Source organism: Seriola aureovittata, chromosome 3 (genome assembly GCF_021018895.1).
Source record: "Seriola aureovittata isolate HTS-2021-v1 ecotype China chromosome 3, ASM2101889v1, whole genome shotgun sequence".
NCBI lineage: Eukaryota > Metazoa > Chordata > Actinopteri > Carangiformes > Carangidae > Seriola > Seriola aureovittata.
Genome location: NC_079366.1, coordinates 23852636 through 23869194, shown reverse-complemented (window position 1 = coordinate 23869194; position 16559 = coordinate 23852636). Strand labels below are relative to the sequence as shown.

Here is a 16559-nt window from a genome sequence, read left to right as displayed (position 1 = left end):
AGGACGACTATGGCAGCAGAGTCAGCAAAGAGGTTTTTAATAAATGTCCCAAAGCAGCAAGATATCATACATATCTACTCCCATCTCCCATTTTATCACACTGCAATGATTTCCATAAAATATATCATTATTTCTTCATAATACTACATGCCACATGAGTTCACTCTCATATTCTCAGAGAAGCTGAGGCTTAAGACTAGGTCACTGAGCACTGAACAGCATGAACATCTAACTTCCTACTGCATAATTCTCTTTTTGCTTTTGGACGGCACCCAAAGAATGCTGGAATGAGCCCAAGTGATGTGTGAATGTCTGTTAAAGTGTGACAAAATACACTCATTTAGACAATAATCACAGGGAGCATGTTTAGGGGTCATTAAAGGAAAGCATACTGCGATGAGGAAATCACACACACAAAGCTCCTGCTCATTAGAGGGACGCCTAGGACTCGACTAATTACTTTTACGAACGTGACAGGCCACGAAGAATGTGTCATAATCTGCCTCTTGAGAATTAGTGTGCACCTCTGCACTGCTAACTGTGACTCGTCTTATTAGAAGAGGGCTGCTGAAAAGCTCTGACTGCTCTCTCAGAACTCTGCAGGTAAAACAAAGTGCAGGAGTCGCTGACACTCCATATATCCTCAATAAGAGCCCACGTCTTTACAACGGAGCCAGTTATATAAAGTGGAGATTGAGTTAAGTGAGCTTAAATGATGCAAAACAGAGACAAAGGGAAACTAAATTGGACTCTAGCAGCATAATAAAGATCTAATAATGGAAATATTCATTGGCGATTAGATTGAATTAAATGGATGAGTTAATGATAGGATTGGCTGTTGGATAACAACATATCACTGCACAACAATAAGTATTAAATAAGTGGATGACTGAGCGCACAGAGCCAAGCACTTCCAGCCACCTTTCCCCATACATACGGCGTATTGAAACAATAACAGACGAGTTTCACATTATCTACATAAACATCTGTCAGTAGATGTAGATGTCGGCTGATAAGTAAGAGCAAAGTGCAGAACAGAAATGCCAAATATGTTTGAGATCAGCATCAGCTGGTCACACATGTTAGACACACTTTTTTAAACCTGCATTAACCTATTTTATTTTTCACTTGCTTACTTAGTCATCCAGTAAATACAGAGTGATATTACTGACTACCAGACAAATATAAGTCCAATGCACTCTTTAGCTCTGGATTTGTTCACCACCAACTCTTTGGACAATCCCTGTAACTGCTAAATGCACCACTATGTTCACAAGCTAGTCACTAAATCTTTTTAACCAAAACAGTACAATCATGAGCCATAAACCCACAACAATGAGGTAAAAGAGGCTAATACGCTGCACAGAGCCGAGGGGAACTGTGCAGAGTTGGGTGATAATTCTCTCTAAATTTGATGCTACAAGTGGCCCCTGCCATATTATACATAGTCATTTGAACCACTGTTAATAAAAAAAAAAGATTAAAGCAGCTTTAATATATCATCATTACGAGAGCCCCATGAAATTACCAGATTGTTTTAAACTCCAGTATCCAGTATCAGGGGCACTGTTCACTATTCAGCTGACTTCATTTCAAACAACAAGCTTTAGTAATTAAATATTGGACACACAACACAGAAAATGAGATTGTTAACAATCTTACTGACAAACTACTGACTTCAAATTGAGTAAAATCTTGTACTTTACTGTTTGTGGACTGATTTAAAAGTCCCATCGTCAGTCTGTTCCAAAGTGAATCTGAAGACATGAGAACATTTCTAGCTATTACATAACGCAATAGTTTACAGATTTCTGAGGAAATTCAGGATGAATCTTGTCTTGTGCAGACTGAACTGTGCAGAACAACCGTGTCTTCATGAATACTCTTCTTTTTCTGTCTCTGAACAACAAAACATGATCTTACCATTTGTTATCTCCTGAGAAATTTACATCCTGTTTTCATTGTCTGACAGAGCTTTTACAAGTGCTGCCTAAATTCTGACACCTCTAGGCCTATACTCCAAAATTAGTTGCTATTATCAAATAAAAGACTTGTTTTCCTATTTTAGACTTGGCATGGTTTGAACCATGTTACTAATTTCACCCAGACAACATGCACCCCTCTACCCTCAGGATTATTTTTAGCATGCAATGCCCCTCCCTTCTTTGCTTTCTAGTTAGTCAAATTGTTATTTTTCAGGACAGTGCTGCGTCAGTCTCAGTGAAAAAATCACCGTGCTGAACCCAGAGACAGTGGTCTGATAAGGCTGAATGGGGCAGTGTTCGCAGAGCTACATCAAATGGCATTCGTGTGTCTGCCAAAATAATCATCATTACATGCCATTCAACCGAATCAGCCCATTGGCTCATAAAGAGTGACGAAGCTTTCTGATTGAGCGCTTTGCTTGTTAGTCAACCGTGCTCTGTTCTTTAGACCTATTAATGATAAAATAACAAATAGGGATAACGCAGGAGGAATTTGGACCATAATGAGGTCAGTTTGTGTGTTAAATTACATCTGAGGAGGACTGGACTGAGCCTGCATATTTTTCTGTTTTTCATCAGTGTCCCGCTTTAACAGTCATACAATCTGACGCGTTCACAGCTGGAAGCTGCTGAGTCCAACCACAGTCTTCCACTGTTTGCCACTGAGTAGAAATGGTGGACTAAGTGCTTCAGTCAAGGGCACCTTGAGCGCAGAGGAAAGCGTTTTCTTGCCTCCCCCATTCTGCTTCTCTCCACTCAACTCAAACTGGGATTCAAACACCCTTCTCATCACCAGCCAGCATCTCTAACCTCTGAGCTTTTGCAGCCTTGTGTGTGTGTGTGTGTGTGTGTGTGTGTGTGTGTGTGTGTAATCAAATAGTTACCGCTCTACAGTAAGCACTCTACAGTATGCATGTGCTATGCATAGTTCCCCTTGGATGAGCATTAGGTTTTACTTGATCTCACTGCCCTAAGCTTCCCATGTGCGTCATCCCGAGCTCCCATCAAGCAGAAAGAAGTTTCACTGTATAATATTGTAAATGATTAAAAATAGTATGGAAAGGGGGAGGGAGGGTATAGCTTGAGTGGGGGGATGGAATCTTGAATGGCTGCAAAAATGCTCTCTTGTATGTGTAAGTATTTATAAACTATGTGTCTTCCTTTTGAAGTTACACTCTTTCCTTTTGAGTGTGTGATACGGACACAAACAGACTGAGAGCTGGGGGAGGGGGTCGTGACAAAGCGGACCAGATGCCAGACGCCTGTTCTTGTTAAATTCGACCACGTCAGGCCGGTCATTGTTTAACACTTATCAAAAATAACTCATTTTTTGCCCACTTGGCCATTATATAATCTGGAATCCACAGGGTTTGTGCGATAACCGTCTTATTGCCTGACTGGCTTGATGCAAAGCGCTATTGGCAGAATTCCTCTACAGGTATGCAGTCTGACAACATAACATCCTTAGAGAACGGTGGGGGTGTTGGATCAGAGTGATACAAACAGACAGGGTGTCATGGAATATGAAGCCTAGAAGGTCAAATTTAAGTGAAAAGAGAGAAAATATATATATCGAGTGTGCGTGCGTGAGGGTGAGTAAACTTGGGAGGAAGAGAAGCACAAAGAAGGTGATAGACTTGAGATAAGGCACAGTAAAAAAAATAAATAAATAAAAAACTTGGTGAGGGGAATTCCAAACACTGAGCAGAAACAAAGAAACAGAGAGGTTTCTTTTCAGAGGAGAAATGTGGAAAAACACAGCCTACATCATACAGTTGATGCAAACCATATATACAGAGTGCATTACTGCAGGCAGGCTTGTGTGTACAGATAATCCTGCAAAATATTAGAAAATCACGAAATCGTCTAGAAGCTGAGGCACCGTGCAAAGAGGCTGCTGAGTCAAATGAGCGCTTGCTGGGTCAATTTTTCTTTCTCAGATGACCCTGGAAAGAGGCCTAAACCCAGCAGGACAATATGGCACCTGCCAAGACTTGAATAGTCAGGTCAAATGGAGAAAAACAAGACAGCTTTTTGCTGAGCAATTTTCCAATGATTGTCACTATTAATGTCACAAAAAAAAAGAAAAAAAAGGATAAACCCAGTCGCCCATGGTGGAAGCAACAAACTAACATGACATGAAATGGCAATTCTCAGAGTAAAGAAATAAGCCGCTGTCTCTTTCACTGTGCGTCTGCTTTGTATGACAGGCTCGCACCAAACTGCTGCCTCCTTCTTCTTCTGTTTATCTCCACTATCATGTGCTGTTGTGAACCTTTCTCCCTTGTTGTGTCTGAGAGCGAAAAGGCAGCAGCAAACAACCCAGACAAGGTTGGCAACGATAACATCATGCACACAATCCCAGCAGCGGACCCACAGCCGCACACATATCTGCTACCTAATTAGATACATGTGTGATCTCATGTTTTGAGTTTTAATCCTTATGAGAGCCACAAAAGCCCCCTGACAGGAAATCTGTACAAAGTAGATCTGCAAGCCCGAGCATAATTAATGAAAACGTACAAAGTCTCTTACATGTTTCGGGATTTGCAGGGAAAAGCAATGGAAGAAGTGGTTAATGCTGACTGTAAGTTATCAGGTGCAGAGCAGCCTTGGGGCACGCTAGCAGGCGCGCCTTTTTTTCGTGTCCTGGCTGACAGTAGAGGCATTAACTAATCTATAGCTGGGAGTTAAGTGCCTCATGAGTAAAAGAAGGAAATCTTTATCCTCTCCCACTCAATGTTCATTTATTCAGCTTGGGCAAACTATGAATTAATTGCAAAGTCATGACCTCCTGGCTGTTGTGGGTTCCCAATTAGACCGTGTTTTTCACCCACTGAGCCCTTTTTTCTTTCAGTTCTTATACTATTAAGCTGCTCCACCACACTGTGCCGCTCCGACGCTTGTCACAGCAATCACCGCGGAAACTGACAAACCCGGTGAGCAGCTACGACTCCTGTGCCTTCACGTATGTTAGAGAGCAGCTAGGATGATGGCACGACACAAAACCAAATAAGGATTTTAATTAAATGCTGCAGTGTTTGTGTGACCTCTTGTTTTTTCTTCAATATTAACGATCCTGGGGATAAATACTCAGGATGGTATCACATTCAGAACCAATATTTCAATGAAGTGGAACAGCAGGAAAAATGTGACTGCCCTGAGATTGTGTTTATTTTATGAGGCATATAATCTGATAATGTCTTGGCAAAGAGAAACATACAGTAGATAGAGTGTAGTTCTTCTTATGTCAACTTTAGCACACACTCATTCTCCCTAACCTTTGGCCTTTTTCAGTTATTGAAGGCCCCTTTAATAACTTAATCTTTGAGGCCCACTTGAACCCAAACTAAATACCTGTAGAAGCCACATTTTTCATGTCAAGATTTTGTGCAAATATTATGTTGCCCCGTAAGATATTCAATTTGGTAACATAATTGTGCTTTGCATTTAACTCACACAATATGAACTCCATGCCCTTTTTCCTTCCCATGTTTCCCCTTTACCGCTCCTTACCTTGGAGGTTTTCAGGTAGAGCGGTTTCACATAGTTTTGACTGCACGTTATTGTCCTTTTTTTCATTCCATCTAAAGGCGTATAGAACTTTTATTGTTTATTTTCTAGCTTTCATGAGGGAACATACTTTGTTCTCATAATAAATGTTGTTTATTTTATAAATACTATTGGATCACTTTGTTTTTCTTGTGATCGCGTCTAACTGAACACATCATACCTGGAGTCTCGAGGCAAGGGTGCATTGCAGGATTGTCTTTACAGTGTCTGATATGGTTTCTCCAAGTTCAAATACCTTGTCCACGGGAGGTTTCAAGCTTCCACATAAGACTTGCACATCTTAAATTCAGATTTAAAGTTATAATCCTTAAAATTTCATGCCACCAAACCCGATTTCTCTGTAATAGCCAATCAATGAATTTACGTGCAGGAAGTATCTCTGGAGTACACCATTCCCATGCTGGATGAGGGATTCACAGGCTACAACCATGTTTTTCAGTCATCTGTCTTATGCGCATCTGAAGGAACAGAATCACGTTATCAAGACAGGCCAGGTAATAGCGTGGTTTATTTTTTGCTATACGCTCAAAATATGTTTATGTTTCAAGCCTGTTTCCTTCCTTTTTACATACCTGACTATAATGTTAATTAGATGAGTAGGTGAGATTCAGCACCTTACAACTCATTACTGTGCCGGAACGTATCATGTGTTTAAAAGCATGGGGGCTGCTGCTCTGCTAAGATGGTGCTCATGCTACTCCTCCTGTGTAGAGACAAATTCAGCCTCCCTGTCTAATGTTCCCTCTTGTTACACAGTGTAAGACCTGTAATAGGTTACTGCTGATGTAAACTGATCATCTGATCATCACTCCCAGCTTAATAATGTACCATGCCAAAAAGCAAAAGTCATCTCAAACTGGTTTCATGAACATGACAATGAGTTCAGTGTACTCTCTCAAACTCTGCAGTGAAAACATCAACGTCAAGGAATAACAAACAAAACACAGTTTTGAGTTTAACAAAAAATGTGATACCACATGTTGTTCACTGTCCTTTGTTTAATACAACAGGTTGTACAACACACACTTGCCTTGATCACGGTGTGCAAAATTTATTTTTCTACAACAGTTAAACTTCCTAGCCATATAGTTGGTATACATTCACAGCTCCTGTCCCTTATGATGCTTCCGCACACACACTGCAACCCTGAACTTATCTGCACATTACTCAGAGGAACTGTATGTGAGAGCGTAAACATCCGAATCCGTTGGACTGGACATTAAAGGTCCCATATTGTATTTAGTGACATTTCCATGTCTTTTTGAATATAAAGCAGGTCTAGGTTCTATATTAATACAGTGAAAGTATCAAAGTGCTCAGTCCTCAGAGAAATGCACACAGCCTGTATTCAGAAACTGAGCCTTAAAATGAGCTGTCAGGAACAGCAGTCACCGCTCTCAGCCACGCCCCAAGCCCAGCCCCACCTGGACCCACCATCCAACCTTGCAGGATTTGGAGTGTTTACCTGAACCTGCTATATTTTTATTCAATCACTTTGAAATCAGTCAGCCAATCAGAACAGAGGCTAAATGACCTGTTGTTGCAAGAGCACCAGAGAGAAGCCTGAGAGAGGAGCTGTAAAACTACATTGTGATGGTTTTTGGTAGCCTACTTAAAACCACAACTATATCTCCTTATGGATTATCAACACTTCAAATACGTAAAATATGGGACCATTAAACAGACTGCCAGATCCATAGTACAAAGTTCATGTAATGCCCTATTGAGCAGGTCACTGTCTGGGGAATTCACAAGGTACCATGAAGAAGAAGAAGAAGAAGAAGAAGAAGAAAGGTTACTTACACAAAGACACCAATGAAAATGTTTGACTGGAGAAGACGACGAGATTCGAAATTCTGTCAGTAAGGGCCATAACACCAAAATCGTCAGACAACCGTGAACAAAACATTGCGACTTCTGCAGTGCACGCTCTACACAGAGGCCTCCCCTCACCTAAACCAAATGGAGTGTTTTCAGTAGCTGAGACACAGACAATCTCCTGTTGTGTATGAAAGGGAGTTCATATGAGAAAACAACTTCAGTCACTGTTAGTGAAACTGTAGCAGAGTGAGCCAAAGCGGGCACAGCAGGGTTCACAAAGAGGCAGCCTTGTCATCAGAGGTGGGAACACATGATACAGCCACCCGATATTGACACTGCTGGCAGTGGATACATTATGCAGTGTAGCTTGACAATGCCTTACACATTTTCAAAGACATGGCTTCTCTATGTTACTGAACTCATCTTCATCTAGATTTTACAATTTACGTTTTTTTGAAGTGGTGTTTAGCCATGCAGAGAACACACAGTTTTAGAGAGCAGTAAATGCAGCCATTCAGGCGGCAGGTGTCGCGGATGGTTCCTAGGCACAGCATGCATTGAGAAAATTATATTGTTGGACAACTGCACTGGGGATACCTGATTTTCTTTTTTTTTTTTTAGGAGAAAATAGTACAGAGAGGCCAGGTATGTCATATGCAAGTGTATCATTAAAGTTAATAAAAAACAGCTTGGGACCTACTTTCAACTTAGCAAAGAGACCTCAAACTGACTTTTGAATTTAAATAGAAATCAGCGTTCAGCTTGTCAGAGACGGGACACGAGTACATTCTTTCTTTTAGCTTTGTTCCAGCATAACAAATTCAACTCAAGAAACTCTCTTTGGTTTAATCATTGCTGTGCAATCTTGATACAGCTATGTGAGGCCCTGATTAACCCTGGTCTACAGGATTACAGTTTCTCACAAAACAAGTCTTTCAAATGGCTATCCTCATGATGAAAATAAAACAGGACGCTGCGAAAGCAACATCTACTGTACAACATCTACAGAAGAGGATTTGTTTTCTTTTCATAGTCAACTCCTCTATTAAGCTCCACAGTTCGGAGCTAATTTCCGTTTAGAATCTCCCAACAAAGCCAATGGATATTTAGAGAACTAAAACATTGATTTTAACTGGAGACATGCTTAATTCTGCATTAATGCCTGAATATTTTCATTACCCTGAGAGCAATACTACTGTACCAGACACTCTAGAGGTGTACTGAACGATTCCAAATAACATTCTGCCGACACACAGTCAAGTCACGCAACCCCAAAAAGGATAAACTCCGAAACAGACAGCCCTGCTCCAATGTGGAGCGCTTTGGTTTATTTTGCAGCAGAGAATCTCAGCACACTAAGGTATGAGCTAAAGCTCGTCTTTGTCTGTCACTTCAGCCTGTGATTGGTACAGTAGGCAAGTCACTGTTTAAACTTCCTGTGCTGTTGAACCTGAAAGTTTCAGCTTTGAGAATGATATGTACAAAGAAAACAGGGATGGTGTGACACAATTAAGACTTTCCAGATATTCTACAGACATCTCGCTCCCTTTGGTTCTCATGAAAAAGAGGATGATACCGTTATTTTCTAATGAATATTGCTGGAGATAGCCAGGTCGCTGTACTGGACAAGGACTGCTCAGATTTTCCACTTTGCCAAGATGCTTAAAAATTAAAATTAAAATTAAAAATTCAAATGTTAACCCCTTTTCACAACACGTCAAATCAGTTTATGGCCGTCTGTGACATACAAGATACAAACAGCTCTGGATCTAACATGGAGGAGAAGCTAAGAGTCTCGTACCACAACCTATGCGAAGAAATGATGTTGCATGGCATGTCAACAATCACAGGTTTGGTTTTCTCCTCTATTTTCGTCAATAAAAGCTACATAAACCCACCTCATGTAATATTTCATGATCTAATGTCGCACAACAGCTAGCCAAAGCGGTCAGCTACCACATTACCTCATTGCAATCTTTTGTTTTTTTCTTCAGCATGGATTTAAAATTTGATTTATCTACAACAGAACAGGTACATTTAACATGATTTATTGGCAATGAAGTCATTCTGTATCCAGCCATGCAGCTTCAAACCGCTCACCATGTGTTGTTGGCTTCACGCTCACTCGCTCACTGGCCATTTCGTGCGCTGATGAAGGCCATGCAGAGACAGGAGTGCTGCTGCTGCTGCTGCCTGCAATATGTGACCACGACGCCTGCCAGCTTTTCCAATGAGTATAGTTCTTCCTCATTATTTAATTCATCACCTTGTTGTTGGACTGCTGTGCAGTCTCTAACAACATTTAGTTCTTGCCAAGAAAGTTTATGCCCATTTGTTTTTCCACAGAGGAGATTTGATTTATTTGACAACAGGAAAAGGAATTCTTTGAGGATGGAAAACGCGGCAGTTAAAACCTATTCCTGAAGGTTTAGACTGGTGCTCCGCCCGAGTCAACTCTGTGGCTGCTTTTGAAATAATAATTTGCGGCATCAAATTCCCTGATAAGGTCCAGTAAAACGAACAGTAACGGCCCGCCTGCCATCAAAACATTCCAACAGTGATGAAAGTATGAATGGAAAAGTTTTTACACCAATCAATATGTCTGCCAATTTGCCAATGGCTGATTGAAGAGAAAATTGTAAGAGCCTTAAGTTAGGCATGCATGTCTCCAGACCTTGAATGGAAAGTGGCAAATGCACTTCAAAAGGCATGAATTTGAAAAACCATGTCATCAGCCTACGTAAGCCTTATCAGTATTCATGGACAGTTTTGCAAAACACAATTAAGCTGAGGTTTTTATTTTGATCCTCAGACATTTTTCTTATAGATGCCGGGTCGGAATTCTGTGTGGCAAAAAGAAAATTGAATATCCAATGGAGTGAATAAAAAAATGGTAATCCCAGCTAGAAATGCTCAACCATATAAAACATTAAAGTGGAGATAATATAAGTTAACTCCATGCTTGATTGAATTCCTGCTGCTGCTGCATTATGTCCTCCTTACATGTAATTAACTATAATTAATGGAAAGACTTCAAAGATACAGTTTCCTAAATATATCTCTCCTCTTGTCTCATACTTTGCTTCACAATTTAACATGCAATACCATAACTTACAGAAATCACACGTTTTCAGTTTCAGAGATAGATTCTTTTTCAAGACAGCTAAGGCAAAAACTGTGTTGTCAGCAGCTCTGTGAAAATAGTCAAATCCAGGGTAACTATGGCAGAGTTGCATGTGCGCTTTATCATGTATTGATTATCATAAAGTAATGGCAATTTGCAAGAATCTCAGTGAGAGGCAATCACATCCTTGTACATCCTGGATATCACTTAGTATTCCCCGCAGGGGATCTCCGCTCTCTTATCCACATGATGGAAATCTATTCTGACCCTAACATTTCTGCAGTGAGTGAAATGGTAATGTCAGGAGTGTATTTAGCAAATCACCCTACTACAGCCTCCAAATAATGACAACCATTATAAGTGTAGCTGCCAGTTAGTGTGTGCAGACCTGAGCACGACAGAAGCCTCTTGGGTTTTCGCAGCAGCGCCCTGTCCTCTCTGAATATCAAATCATGAGCGTTTTACCACCTTCACTCAGCAAGATAAACACTGCTTAGTCAATCTTGTCCAAACTGGGGGGCGCACAATTTAATCCAAACCCCTTATCTTAATTACATTCACGTCCAAGTGGTGTGCATAAAAACACACACGTGGCTCAATGTTCCATCGTCGACCTGCTAATAATTTAAAAATTCAGTTGTCATTATCATTATTAAATAAAATCTCCTGACTGGAGTCACATCGATAGTGGAAAAGCCTAGGAGGCATCAGTCTAAGCACCGCTGGGATGCGCGCCGGGCTTTCCCCGTGGCTTCAGACAGTGTCAATAATTACTATAGTGTTTCTCTTCGCTTTTACTCTCTGAACGTGCTTAGCTGCCCGTGTACTTGGTGTAGGTCAGTGAAATTATATCCGCTTCAAAAGTAGGCTATAGCAAGTGGAGGTCGATTTGAACTGTCCATTTACAGTAAGCCTATATATATATATTATACAATAACCTCAGAATACATTTAAGAGCATAAAAATATGTGGCAGTTGTATTAAAATGATACAAGATAACAAAAAACAGTGACCTTAATGGGAGGTTGTACTGTGTCGCGAGCAGCATTTTCATGCTGGCTCGGCTTTAACGACCAGCTCACAGGAAAAGATGGACAACCGTTAAAATGACAAAACAAACAAAATTCTCATCCGTGATGATAACAGAGCGCCTGAGCAAGAGAGGACGTCAGCTTGAAGACGCGAAACACTTCAAAAAAGTGTGTTTTAACCTTGAGAACCCGCACATACAGGGTTGTTGTCACTTTAAAAATGTTAGGCTGAAGAGTTTTTATTTTGGTTTTTTTTTTTGTAATTCAGCAGAGTGCAGATCACGCGCGCGCGCCGCTCCGTCGCCACGGACGCACGCGCACACTTTTCCCTGAATTTCACTCACCTGCGTTCCTGAGCTTCTTGTTCCGATAAACGGAGAAGATGACCAAGAGGTTGCCCAGGATGTCAACAACGATGGTGAAGATGAGGAAGCAGCCCAAAGTTGTGGTAACCCACGGCGGGCGGTTCAGGACGGTGTCACTGGGGTCTGGCGAGGAGCTGTTCAGGTGAGACCCATTTATAACCATTGTATACACTCACTGAACTTTCTCAACTGAGCCAAATTCAACGTGCCGTCCTAAAGCCTGGATTTCACAGACGCCGGTGATGGGATACTAAAGCCTCCCGCGGCTTTCATCTTCATCCTCTCCACGCGCACTTCTCCCTCTTCTTCTTGTACTTCTTCTCTCCCGCGTGGACTTCGCCCAGCTGCCGTGGATCAGCTCTGGTAGTCTCCTCTCTGTGGTCGCTTCGGTGTCACTTCTGCGCCCGTGTGCCATTCACTTTGTCGGTACGCATGTGTGACATGAAGCCGCAACTTCAAACCTTCCCAGCATGTGATCAAACAGTTCGGAGAGGAGCGGGTTTTATTTCCAGGGAGAAATACTGTCGCTTGGTGGCCGAGAGGAGGAAGAGCAGTTCTACTGCTCGGAAAAGCTTCCTACTTCTTTTCATTTACCAGAAGCGTGTTCATTCATGGCTTTACGGTCTCCCGCTTTGCTTTATTTCACCCCATTCATTATTATTTTTGAAGAATCATTCATGTTTTTTTTATCTGTTTCAGGAAAACGCCCCAATACTCAGTAACACATTAGGAAACTGTCTTATTGTCGCCTATAGGCTAAAACAAACTGGTGATTGAAGGTCATTCTGTCTTTAAATTATCTATAATCCACAACTTATGCTTTGTCAACTTTATTTTGAGGCGTTGAAATGTGTTTTACATACGATTCAACACTGCATTTAGTCTGTATAGCATAAGGCCATATTATTGGCCACAGTGAAACCACTGACCCTCCCACTGTGCAGACTTAAAATATACAGAAATACTAAGATTTTTGTGTGAGCTTCCATTGTTGGAGTGGCCATTATGCTATTGTTTGCATTGTAAGTTAATGATGTTCACAATAAATGGGTCAAATCCACCCCAACCCCCCCAACCCCCCCAACCCTCCTCTACACACACAGAGTTTCTGCAGCCTATTCCCGAGCTGTCTCATTACATGACAGATTGTCATAATAAAAAGGTAAAACCTAATTTTATGGTTTTATTTTGATCTGCAGATTTAAGGATACTGAAAAATAATCATGCTTTGCAAAGATGAAGCCAATCAGTCAGTAGTCATGACCCCAGCCCCCACCCCTTTAACACAGGATTTTTAATTATGAAATACAATAGAGCTGAACCGTTTATAGATCAGCAGAATAATAAATCATTAATATTTTAAGTCATTTATCACAAAAGACAGCTGTTTTCAGCCTCTTAAATATGGAGATTTCCCCACTTTTCTTTATTTTATATCACTGAAATGAAATATCTTTCCCATATTTCTGACATTTTAAAGACTAACCAATGAAACAATCAAGAAAATGATCCCAAATTAACTGATAATGAAAATTATTGTTCGGTGTAGCCTTAACATACTGTAGTTTTTGACTGTATGAAATGAAGCAGTGCGCCAAAGAGTGATTGTTTAAGTATGTTTCAGAGGACTGAAAAGAAAGCATCACACATAAATTCAGACAGAAAAGCAAACATTAGAGAAATGTCTGAAAAAAGTGTAGCAGGCAGTTGTTTTTCTACTTTCCTATCCTGTTATTCATATTATTTTGTATCATTTGCCTGAAAATCATATCTTGTGACCTCTTGGAGCTCACCCCTTAATGACCTGTACTGATTGTACTGACAGACCCACGAGTCACTGACAGACACTTATAAGTTATCGATAACTTATCCTTTAAGTAAATCTACAATAATCATTACACTTTACCATCAATATGATAAATAGAATTGTCAATATGTTTTGCTTTTGTCAGTGCCAAATCAATTATTTACCCACTGTGTAGTCATGACAATGAACAAGCAACATGTGAAGTCTATTTATTCAGCACCCTCATTTCAATAAGGTTTGTTATGTTGTCTGTATCCTCAGCTCTCACTGAAAAGAAAAAAAACACTTGGCCTTGTTACATTATTCACCAAGATACCCACAGCTGCTAATGTTAAGCTGTTGAGAGCCAAACACGCACTTTCTGAAAAGCGCCGACCTATTTGTCTGTATGAAACCACATCAACACACAAATTAATTAAAAAAAAAAAAAAAAAATTAAAAAAAAGTTTAAAACTGACCATTGGTAATAGTGAGTCATTCTAGTATCACATCTGCAGCTAATTTTTATATAACAAAAAATATATATACAGTATATGAGGAAAATGTTTCTCCTGAATCCAATTCTTTCTTTTGAAGTCACCAAGTTCTTTTTATCAACATGTGTACATGTTTCACTGATTTCAAGGGTAACTGCTTTTATTCTGAAGAGACGCATCTTTGTCCCTTTCTGTTTCTCAGAACATTATGTTACTCAACAATGTCCTAAAATTATTAGTCATAATAATCCTGTGCTGCCCTTTGAACCCTTCCTTTATCCTTTAGCCATTTCATTGCTTCTTGCCATATCATTTTAAAGTACAAACAGCTCATTATTATAATAAATATTATAATATTTGTGAGTTTCATTCAAGCAAAACTTGATCATTATCTCTCCCCATTCAGTCCTCTATATTACATTTCAGGTCAGTCTGTTCTTCATACTGAACTACTCTGCTATCAGACATGGATCAGCAAACGCAGAAATCTGTATTGCATTCGAGAAACACATTAGAGGAACAAAAAAGCCTGCTGTATATCAGAATAAATTGGAGGGAGGGAAAAGAAGCAGCAGTGTCTGATTCTGAATAATTATAGCAGTTAGGGAGACAGTATAGCAAACACACTGTAAGAAAAAGTAAATGAGGACTTGGAGGGAGAGAAGGAGAGGAAAGGAAAGTGTGAATCTTTGTGCGTCATTTGCTGATGTTCAATCATTTTTATTTTGTTTGATGATAAAAAGAAGCCATGGCAGCAAGAGCAGAACAAGTGGAGCATATTTCAGAGCTGCAAATACTTATAAATTGCCTGTTATTCATCAGATACATTTTGTGAGGAAAGTATTAATATGATTATTTCATGGCTTGCATAATTTACAATTAAATGTTAGTTGTACTCATTGCAACTCACAGAATCTTGACCCACGCTACAGATCAACAGATAGATCCCTGTTATTTCAAATCAACACGTTGCAGTCTTGTTAAACAAAGATACCGCAATATCAGCTTTACAATTATTTAATTGTCTCACCTTGTGTAAGGAAATATAAACTATATTTCTATAGCTATTTTTTCCAAAAGGGGATAAAACCTTTTCTGGACATATTTTGTGGAAACAGCACTTAGGCTTCAGGCTTCTAAGTTGAGGTTTATCATGGCAGCAGCCGACTGATATTTGAGGCCCAGCATTGCTAGGAGATCAAACTGCTTCATGTACTGCTCACTGGAGCACATCATATCCCTGTAGCCCACTAACAATGAAATGCTGATATGATATAAAGTTGGTTATGTACCGTTAGCAATTTACAACATACGTCCCATCACATCCAACAAAGTGCAGAACTGTTGACCCAGCTTGATGGTTGACATTAGCACTGATTTTTAATAGACGTTACTTTTAATTCATGTTATTTCAACACCTGCCGAGTCAGTGACTCCACAACTTAAGTGGTGCGCTATGCTAGTGACTGGAGCAAGTTAAAGCCCTGTAGCCTACAAACGTAAATACACAATGGTTTTTCCCCTCCTTTTTCAAGAGGTTCACATAGCATTGATCACAAACTTCATCATGCCATTTAACATATCTGGGCCTTTACATAATGTGAATTTTGTGTTCCGTTCAGACAGTAAAAGCTAGGAAGCTAATATAACTTCCTCAAAAAATGTTTCTTCACCCAGCCCGCAAATGTTAGCACAATTTCCAATGGCGGCTGGTGCTAAAAAAAAAAGGCAGTTTTTATTTTTTAAATTTTCATTAGTTTTTCTTATTGAGTCCTTCAGTCTGTTTTTTTAATTTCAGTCTAGTTTTATGAGTGCATAAGTAGTTTTACTTGTAGCAGTTTGTGTTAAGAGATTTTCACATTACAAGGAAAGCCTTGATTTAAAGAAGCCAAAAAGGTAGGGTAGGATGAAAGAATGCATGACATTAAATATGATCTACAAAACCATTGTTTATTATAAGATCACATATTATGCAGTTTTCTACACCTTCAAACCAATAAAATAAAAAAGACCCTAATGTTTCCCAAGCACTGGTCAGAAGCACTGCAAACAGCAGCATACAGAATGTATGGAGTCCTATTATACAGAACAACAAGCAGTTAACAGTGTGAAAGTGATTATTAAGTGTAAATCCACAAATTAAAGTAACAAAGACTGAAGTGTTGATAACATAGTCCAAGTGAATTCTTTCTTAAGTACTGCTTACTGATCAGAACGAGAACATAAAAGCTGCCAATATTTAGGTTTAAAAACAGTGTTTCAGCACCAGCTAACGTTAAGTCAAAGATCCTCTATACAGAAGATACCGCATTACAGGCAGCGCCAATGGTATGAAATGGACACAGTTCCGGTCTCCTAAGTGGCTGTTGTCCCTCAA

At 39.9% G+C, this 16559-nt stretch overlaps 1 protein-coding gene across 1 annotated transcript in view; it reads right to left on the bottom strand.

The window, feature by feature from the left end:
* Window positions 1-12135, bottom strand: part of mtnr1aa (melatonin receptor 1A a) — a 31864-nt gene extending 19729 nt beyond the window's left edge. The window contains exon 1 of the mRNA XM_056367822.1: window positions 11879-12135. Coding sequence (XP_056223797.1) covers window positions 11879-12062 — 184 coding nt within the window. The 5' untranslated portion in view covers window positions 12063-12135. The remainder of the gene's footprint in view (window positions 1-11878) is intronic.
* Between the last annotated feature and the right edge of the window lie 4424 nt (window positions 12136-16559).